Below are 10,163 nucleotides of genomic sequence, written 5' to 3' on the forward strand. Positions count from 1 at the left end.
CACACACACACACACACACACACACACACACAGCCAGCCCTCCTCCAACTCAAAAGACCTCATTAGAGAGCTGCTGTGGGGGTAACGGGGCTCTTTCTAGTGTTGCCAGACGTGCATCCAGGATTTGTTTTCCTCTTCTGATGACGGTACAACACCTTTTACCGCTCTGGCCTGCTCCATTTCTCTGCTTACAATGGAGCTGCTGTCCTGAGATACTTTCAGCTGGAAAACACAGAGCCTAATGTTACAGAGGTCTTACAGGAGACCTGAAGACTATTATGTATGAGAACATATTTTTGAAAAGGGCTGAGATACGATAGGAGATTGAAGGAGTGTGCTTTTATAGATTCGTTTTTTTGCACACTTTTAGCTCTTAGACAACACTGAGTCAAATGCACAACTTCTTCTTTTTTTGTATCTATTAATTTTAATCTTCTATTAGGAACATGTTTTTAATATATAAATTAAAATCCTTCTAATTTTTTTGAAGGCATAAACATAAGATCATAGAGGACTACTTTGGACTGTCATGTCTGTGTCAAAATCAGTTTTTAAATTATCAGGTATTTTGACCTTTTAGGACATGACAAGGTTCAGCTTTTAAAATGTCATGTGGTACAAATTATAAAAAATAAATAATTTATAATTTGTACCACATGACATTTTAAAAGCTGAACCTTATCTTGACAGGATAAATAAATAAATAATATATGATAGGATATATATATATATATATATATCAAAATATGTCTGCATCAATTATACACTGTCTAAGGATAACATTTTCTTAAATCTAGGATTTAAAAAAAGGAAATTTAAATCTAAAAAAGGATTAAATCTAAAGGATTTAATTTTGTTGCTGCATTTATGTTGATTTCATTTGGTTAAAAAAAATAAAAAAGTGAATACCATTTTAAACCTTATATATCCTTAATTTATATTTAAAATCTTTTTGGAAAATAGCAGTTAAGATGTGTACTCTAATGTATTCAGAGTATCGTCGATATAAATGACACATGACATTTAAATTTAAACTTTTGTTTAAAATGGTATTCACTTTTTTTTTAACCAAATGAAAACAACATAAATGCAGCAACAAAATTAAATCCTTTGTCTTAGTGTATGATTGACGCTGAAATATTTTGATCAGATTATTCAACAGGGGGATAGGTCACTAACAGCTTCGAAAGCATCAGTACATTGAAACATTTAGAAAACTCTGCTGTCTAGACGCAGCATAAGAAACATGATGAGCCACAGTTTAAAGATGACCATTAAAAATTTGCATCTGGTCTCAGGTGGCTGCATTCTGAAGAACCAGACCAGTCAGACTCTGGAATACTGTGCCGAGCTCCTGGGCCTGGACGAGGACGACCTGAGAGTCAGCCTCACCACCAGGGTCATGCTCACCACTGCAGGGGGCGCCAAAGGCACAGTCATCAAGTGAGTGACCCCACATGTTTACCTTAACATCTGCTTAGTAGGGCTGTGCGATTTGGGGGAAAATATCAAATTGCGATTTTTTTTTTTGACAGATATTGCGATTTGATTTGCGATTTTAAATTTGCAAAGTCAAGCTTCAGCTCAATATTGTCAATAATGTGCAGCACAGTATGGGTATCATTACCCTGCTGAAAAAAACAATAGAAACCATCACAGAAATTCTTATAGTTTCCATTAAACCATTACAAAATTCCTTTTTGTTTTGGGCATTATTCCAAAATGAATTACTGTTGTTCTATTGGTTGCCATCTGCCAGATTACATCCCACCAAATATCGCGTCCACATCGCAGGCTTTGCGATTAGCAAATCGCAATGTCTCAAATCGTGATTTCGATTCGATTTCGATTAATCGCACAGCCCTACTGCTCAGTCACTGACCCTCTGGTTTTGTTTTATTTCTCTGTTTGCATCCAAATGATAATCAAAAAGTAAGCACAGATCCCTGCTTGGTATTTTTCATGCTCTCCTCACATCTCAATCTTCCCCACGATGCGAAACGTCTTCTAGTATTACATTTCATCATTGCACCCTATTCGCATTCGCATAACTGTTAAATGAATCCTCCGGTCGCTCGCTCACAGATGAGAGGAGAGCTGAAAATAGCTAATCGCAGCTTTTCCATTAGAGATATGGTCAGTATAATCAAATGTGGCATAGACTAAATTGGCTGAGGGCCCGTAATAGTCTAGTTGCCATCCAAAGTCTTCTGCATTTAAACGGACGTATTTCTTTTTATTGATTACGTAAGAGAGAAGGCCTGAGGTATCAAGCAGCTTGTTCCAGACCACTCCACTACTGGTTAAAGATGAGCCTCAGGCTTGCAATTTTGTGAAACAAAAGCCCAGTTCTTCTCAGCTTTCTCCATGCAAAACCCACAGTCCAATTACTGCACACGCCATTTGTCGAAGGAGAGAGCAATTGGAAAAACTCGATTGCCTCGATTGAATCGTATGCTCCGTTCTTCGTCGCCCAGGTGGGGTTTTATATTCTGCACCGTCTGAATGATAGGCCAGCGCTCGGTGGATTAATATTAAACAGAGCACAGATGCTGGACTGGGAGTGTTTGCACTGTATGAATAATGGATGTTTGTCTGAGGGAGTGGCCTGGGGTCTTTTAGGTGTGATGAGAATCAAAGTCGCAAGAGGTTTCACTGCCCTCCTTATTTGACTGCGAACAGATGCACAACCACGTACATATGCACTATGCGTTCTATGGAAAATTATGGAGACTGTATTCAAACAAGGCTACACTGACCCTTGCATTTCACACCGCTAGACACCGGAGAGGGCATCAGCTTGTGCCTGACAGAGCCTCATTTCAGAGGAGTATTGCGATTTTTAAAAATCTGTTAAACTCAACAAAGCAGGTGACATTGAGAAGGAAGAGCGCAGCAGCCTCTCGAGGGAATACACTAATAGCATGAAAGCGAGTTAATGAAAAGCAATCTCGCAGACTCGAGATCGTAGAGATTATTGTGAGCCAGGTCCAGCTTTTATTAACTGTGCAGGCAATAAGAGTCACACAGCAGGTATTCCCACAGCGGGACGGCGCCGTCGAGAGAGCAAGAAGGTTTTATCATCCAGTTCTGGAGTTTCAGTTCGCCGGTATCCGTACTCCTCCTGAGGATAGTGGTGGAGTCGTTGTGTCTTGTGATTATGAGCTGCTTTGCTTTAACAGGCGTGTGTTATAGAGATTTATTGTGTTTTCATGTAATATCGCCGGCCTGCTGCATTTCAAGCCCTTTAAGCTTCACTGGGATTTCAAGTGCTGTTTGTTTTGCGTATATACATTTATCAAAGTTCCCGTTGCAAAATAAGTATGGATGGATCCTTTTCCCTGTGCTGTTTTCAGTTTAATTATGTAATTAATCTGCAGGAGAACCATTAAGTCGGTTTTTATACACCTGATGAACAACAAAGCAGAAAAGGTTGGAATGAACGTTTTTGCATTAAAAGTATTCTAGGCCTTTTAGAACCAATTATTTGCATACTATAAACAAATGTGACCCTGAACCACAAAACCAGTCATGAGGGTCAACTTTATGAAATTGATATGTATACATCATCTGAATAAATATGATTTGCATAGATATATGGTTTGTTAGGATAGGACAATATTTGGTCGAGATACAACTATTTGAATATCTGGAATCTGAGGGTGCATATGTAACATGATCTTTACTTAATATCCTAATGATTTTTGGCATAAAAGAAAAATCGATCATTTTGACCCATACAATGTATTTTTGGTTATTGCTACAAATAGGGTAGCAATTAGGGTTACATATTTTCTTGCATAATTTTGGGAATCGTGGTCTTAAGGGAACTCATGTAATTGTCATTTAAAAAAACTACAACAACTTGCTTTCAGCAGAAAACTGTCCCAATTTACATTTGTCCTAATAAATACAAGTCCCCCCTCAAAAAAATGTTTCTCTCATATGTCGTTACCAAACAATTTTACCGATGCTTAAATTTATGGCTGTAACAGCCGTAATTATATTCGTTTGTCTGTGTAACTGTAGAAACACAGGTCAAATAAAGTCAGAGGAGATATTTCAGCAGCCTTGAGCGTTTGCAATCATAATGGAATTGAAAGGAAAATAAATTAAATGTTGACTCAAAATTATTTCTCGTTGGCGTTCTGCTTTCCCTTAAAGTGTTTTTACACATTTTGCTTAGAGTGGTAAAACAGCAACTGTCTTAAGAGTGCAAAGTTGGACAGAGTAAAACAGAAGGGACATGTATTGATGAGGCGGCATTAGCAGAAGCCCTGGCCCAGATTTTGACTCCTCCTGTCCCACTTTGCTCCTCTCCAGGGTGCCTCTGAAGGTGGAACAGGCCAACAATGCCCGCGATGCCCTCGCCAAAGCCATTTACAGCCGGCTCTTTGATCATGTGGTCAAACGGGTCAACCAGTGCTTCCCCTTTGATACGTCCTCCAACTTCATCGGCGTGCTGGACATCGCTGGCTTCGGTGAGCCCGAGTGATAGCCACAATGGATGGGTCACGTTGGCTTAACTGAATGTCCTCATTTACCTGTTTTTAATGGCTCTTACATTTTCAAACCAATTGTCAACCAGATGCATATGAGAAATGAGACAACTTAGTCTAATTTTCTAATACACATGTTTTATGAGATTTTCTAAATTAATATGGATTTCAGAATTTTTTGGTATTTGAATTTACTTATTTGATTAGACACATAGAAGTCATACAGAATCTTAAATATTTCATTAATGTTTTAATGATTATTAGTTTTAATTACAACTTTTTAAAAATGATTTTCAGTGAGGTCTCAGAGTTTTGGACCCCACTGTATGTAACTATAGCTCTTTCTGAGCTATTTTGACTTGCGTGAAGCTCTTAAAGGTATATTCTGGATTAAATATGACTCAAATGTCAAAATTATTTGTCAAAAATATTTAAAAAAAATGCATTTACTTTCTAAATATAATAATGATAGTAATAATAATAATTAGTGCTGTCAAACGATTAATCGCATCCAAAATAAAAGTTTTTGTTTACATAAAATATGTATGTGTACTGTGTATATTTATTATGTATATATAAGTGCACACACATACAGTATATATTTTGAAAATATTTACATGTGTATATACATTTATATATTTATATTCTTATATTTTATATTATATATAAATATATTTAATATATAAACATAACATATTTTTCTTAAATATATACATGCATGTGTTTGTATTTATATATACATAATAAATATACACAGTATACACACATATATTATGTAAAAAAAACTTTTATTTTGGATGCGATTAATCGCGATTAATCATTTGACAGCACTAAAAATAATATTGAAAAATAGGGGAAAATGCTAACAAATAAAGATAAAGAAATATACTTGCAATTAAAGTCTGTAAGGTAAACCTGCAAAACAGTACGGGGTAAGCGTATTTTCATTATAAGTGCATAACTGTCATTTTTTGGGGTCTTTATAAACCAAATCATTGTAATTGACAGCAACAGATGCTGTTTGTCGATAGAGGTTAACTTGTATGTAACTTGGAATATTCCTTAAACTTTAAAATAAGCACAGTGTGGGATATGACTCATTGAATATATAGAAGATGAAATGATTAACTAGCTATTAGCTTGTCTTACACAGAAATAAGGTTGAGAATATGCTGTAGGATTAACGATAATTGGCTCTCACTAGCAGTGTCTCTGTAATAGTGTGACTGTTAAATGCATTTAGAGATCTACCTAGCACATGAATCATAAAATGTTTTTTTTATATTCCTGTTCAGAGTATTTTGAGCACAACAGCTTCGAGCAGTTCTGCATCAACTATTGTAACGAAAAGCTGCAGCAGTTTTTTAATGAACGCATACTGAAAGCGGTGAGTCATCAGTGTTATTGGCATTTTTTGTATCAATCTGTGACTTCTTAAAACTGACGCATGAAGCCATTTCATCTTTCATTGCAAGCACACAACTGTTCCGATTTAACGATTCCAGTTTAACTTCTTTTGAGACGTTCTTGTTCCAGCAAATTAAGTTAAGCGTTTTCCCACTTTGAGCAAAAACGATGCTCTTATCTTGTGTTGTTTTTTTTTCTTTTCTCCCCAGGAGCAAGAGCTGTATCAGAAAGAAGGCCTGGGAGTGAATGAAGTTCATTATGTTGATAATCAGGACTGCATAGGTCAGTGTCCTTTTGGCTGTGAATAACAATGACCTTCCTCCATTCCATTCATTACCGGATGCACTATGGCCCATAGACGCCAACTTAAATATAATGAAGTCCTCCGCACGTGGAAATGCTAAGGTCTCTAAACCCAACGTGCTACAGCGCAAATGTAATTTCTTCTCAAATTATGACCTTCAGAGGTCAAATAACTGTTCCCAGACGACAACATCGTTATTTGTATAAATCGCCATGTCTGTTACTCTCTGGACAAAACATGCCGAAGATGAATATTCCAGCAGAAATCCATGCTGGGTGCCTGAGATAACACAGGAATGAATCCTGGGAGGAACCTCTCTCACACTCGAACTCTCTGGAGAGGGTTTAGGAGATAAGATGAAGAGCTCGCACTGTTTTAGTTTTTTGATGCCGGCTTGAGCAGTGCGGTCTGACCCAAATCACCCTGTCAGAACAGAAAGTCAGTTCAATCTCAGGACACACGGTGAAATCTTCGCCCGGTTCACTGAATGCAAATACCATCACCAGACCGAACTGTGCTGTCTGGAGGTATCAGAACCAATGCCTTTTATCTTTTTAGTCGGTTTGTGTTTTAACCCCTAACGACTTATTGAAGATCTTCCACGTATGCATTGCAAAAGAAACCACCTCTTTTTTTTGCCCAAGCTGTCAAATCTTAACGGCTTGTGCGAGTTTGCACAGTATGCAGGTGGCTTAACATAACATCTTGCCTCTGATGCGGTGCAAAAAGTAGGCACACAACACCTGCATCGCAGATGCCACTGCTTTTCCAAAGGGAAAGACTTGCTTTCCTTTCGCCAGCTCTGCTTTTCCTAATTCTCTTGATAGTGATGCAACACATGTCCTTGTGACTTCCAAATGGACGCGTAGGTCCTTTCCCTGCATGTCTCCTCATCAGTCACCTCACATTTATACTCGGGTGTCTGCTCATGCAAATACATGACTACGCTTGCGTCCGCACCTCTCTCACCTGCGCACGTCTCAGATGAATTATGCATATGACGGATGCTTTCGCACTGATTATCAAAAAGGTCTATGTGTGCCTACAGACTTTGCATTCGTCCATTAAACTTGCTGAGTTCTACTTCACTTTGGATAATACCTTCTGCGGGGGGATTGAATATATTAATTTACTATTCAACTCAAATTCATTCGCATAAAAAGTTTCTGTCGTCAGCCCCAAACTTCTCTCTGTGACTTTATTGCTTTGCAGATCTGGTTGAGGCAAAGCTGGTGGGTATCTTGGATATTCTGGATGAGGAGAACCGTCTTCCCCAGCCCAGTGATCAGCACTTTGCAGAGGCGGTTCACAGCAAGCACAAAGATCACTTCCGTCTCACTGTAAGATATGGTTTGGTTCTTTCCAGCAGACACTACAATATAGCAAAGAAAAGCTTGCACTACCAGCCTGCAGTAGTAGTTAATAGTAGTTTTTCACTTTCTGCATTTTCATCTGACCTTCAGTGTCATCATGTAGATATCTTAAGGGATTGTTAAGCAGTAGCCTAATATTTAGAGGAAGATGGAATAAGATGCCCCTCCAACTTGAATTTTCCTCTTGACTTTAGATGTCACTAAATCTAATCTCAGGACATTTATTAATGTTCTTATTCATCTTGAACATCAATATTTGAAATATATTGTGTCTCAAGAATTTTGAGTGCAAATGTAATTAATTTAGATTTGTATTGTTAAAGTGTGTGTGTTTTGATTTGAAGTGAAAAGTTAAAGTTAGATGATAGATCTCTGGAGTATTAGTTATTTTTTTTGTATAATTTTTGATGTACATCCTCATTGTTCATCATGACCTATAGGCTAATTGAAAATAACGCTCTGTATTCATAAAATGATACAGTGTAATTCATATATATCTTTTTGTCTGGGATTCATTTGATTTGTCATTATGTGATATTCAAATAAATTGTCAAAATGCATACATTTACTTAGAATGTTTGATTTAGTATTTCACTGTACTGACATTTAAAAAAAAAAAGGAAATCATAAAAATTATATGTATTTAACATATTATGCAAAAATCAGATGACAACGGTAGTAATTTACATAAGGGGGTTGTTTTGTCCTAGATAGCGAGTCATCTTACCCCAGTAGTGGGGAAAGATGGCCCCTTTTCATGATTTTCAATTTAGTGTTATAAGAATTAAATTAGCAATTATTTCCATTAATTTCCCTCAGTAATATATTTGATGAAGTTTCATTATCCTGTATGCTAATGCATTTGAAAATATGTTACAATTTAGCATTAAATTCACAATGTTCTTCAGGGAGGCATCTTCCCCCATCTTACTGAATATTTCCACATTGATTATTACAACAAACATGTCTTAGTGCTATAATTGAATAATACATTAAACTAACTATAAACTACAAATATGCATAAATGTTTTGGCATTATATTAGGCTACTGAAACCTGGGAGGAATTAATGTGCTTATGTTTAATAAAAATACAATGTTGCAATGCATAATTAGGCTACATTTTCTTTATATGAAATGTTATTTGTTACTTTATTTCTTTTGATTAATGGGGTTAAATATGACCTGGGCATTCCTTGACAGTTTTTTAAAATGTGATTTTACGCTGACATTCCATCAATGTCAAGACCTAAATATGAAGGAAGCCATTAAAATACAGCTGCAAAGATGGATTTTTCTGAAAGTTTAATTCTGTGTGTGCTGGTTTTTCAGGTGCCCAGGAAGTCAAAGCTTACAATCCACCGGAATTTGAGAGATGATGAAGGTTTCATCATAAGACATTTTGCTGGCGCTGTGTGCTATGAGACTGTAAGGTCCCAATTCACTCAATTCATTCTGAATCCCGTTTTGTTTGGAAACCATCTAATTGTTTTAGTTCTGTAACATGACAATGTTTAACATAAGTTAATTAATTTCTGCCACACTGTAAAAACAATTGGGCCCTTAGGGGAATCCCTTTGGTAAAGTTGTTGGTTTTTTTGTGAGGTTGACTTCGTTTATTTCTATGCCCTGTGGGATTTGTATGTGTGTGTGTGTATGGTGTATGTGTGTGAGCAGACCCAGTTTGTGGAGAAGAATAATGACGCCCTCCACATGTCTTTGGAGAGCCTGGTGTGCGAGTCGAAGGACAAGTTTGTCGGGGATCTCTTTGAGAACAACTCCAATTCCAAGGACTCAAAGCAAAAGGCTGGCAAACTCAGCTTTATCAGTGTGGGAAACAAATTCAAGGTGAATCTGGCCTTATGCTTTGAACTTCTTATTCTCCTGATAGCCAGGAAACACATTTTGTCAAAGGTGTTAACAGGCCTGAAGATATGACAAAAAAATTTAAGCTCTCAAGACTGCAGGCTTTCCAAAGATCAGGAGTTCCTCAAGGCTTTGTCTTTAGACCGCTGTATGTTTGTGGGACTAGATATTCATTAAGTTGTTTTCTTTTTTGTTCCTCTTGATAGATGTAGGTTTTAAAAGCTTTTGTGAGTGACATTTTACCTCTTACCTGGTGATCTAATTCCTTTCCTTCTAACTTTTGCCCTTTCTTCATCCTCCTCTCTTAGACCTTCTCCTGTTTCTTCAGCCTTTCCCTGTGAAAAGTTCTGGGGCTGAAATAAATATGTAGCACATAAAAATGAACAAAATGTGCTTGTTTGCTTTACGTGTCAAACTTTTTATATTTTATGTTAAATTATTGAATGCATATTTTGAACACTGTTATATTATCCTGGCATTAAATAACAAACAAAAAGCCAGTCAGTGCTGCTGCTGCAATTATTTTATTATTATTATTATTTTTTAATACAGCTGCTAAGGAAGTGGCTGTAAATTTGACATCTTTGTCTTTTGAATTTAAAAATGCAACAAATGTTTTTTTTTTTTTTCCTGTTGCAGCGATGTTACAAAAAATATTGATACTGTCTCTCATTTTCATTAATTGTTAAAAAAATTTTTTTTAAACTTTTATTCAG

General features: G+C 36.6%; 1 protein-coding gene across 1 annotated transcript in view; it reads left to right on the forward strand.

The window, feature by feature from the left end:
* LOC107752750 (unconventional myosin-VI-like) overlaps positions 1-10,163 on the forward strand; it is a 57,190-nt gene that overhangs the window by 20,055 nt on the left and 26,972 nt on the right. Inside the window, exons 12-18 of the mRNA XM_016568790.1 lie at positions 1,299-1,443; positions 4,324-4,481; positions 5,795-5,886; positions 6,116-6,188; positions 7,423-7,550; positions 8,914-9,009; positions 9,259-9,497. Coding sequence (XP_016424276.1) covers positions 1,299-1,443; positions 4,324-4,481; positions 5,795-5,886; positions 6,116-6,188; positions 7,423-7,550; positions 8,914-9,009; positions 9,259-9,497 — 931 coding nt within the window. The remainder of the gene's footprint in view (positions 1-1,298; positions 1,444-4,323; positions 4,482-5,794; positions 5,887-6,115; positions 6,189-7,422; positions 7,551-8,913; positions 9,010-9,258; positions 9,498-10,163) is intronic.

This window comes from Sinocyclocheilus rhinocerous, unplaced genomic scaffold (assembly GCF_001515625.1).
Source record: "Sinocyclocheilus rhinocerous isolate Xijiao unplaced genomic scaffold, SAMN03320098_v1.1 scaffold61, whole genome shotgun sequence".
Classification (NCBI taxonomy): Eukaryota; Metazoa; Chordata; class Actinopteri; order Cypriniformes; family Cyprinidae; genus Sinocyclocheilus; species Sinocyclocheilus rhinocerous.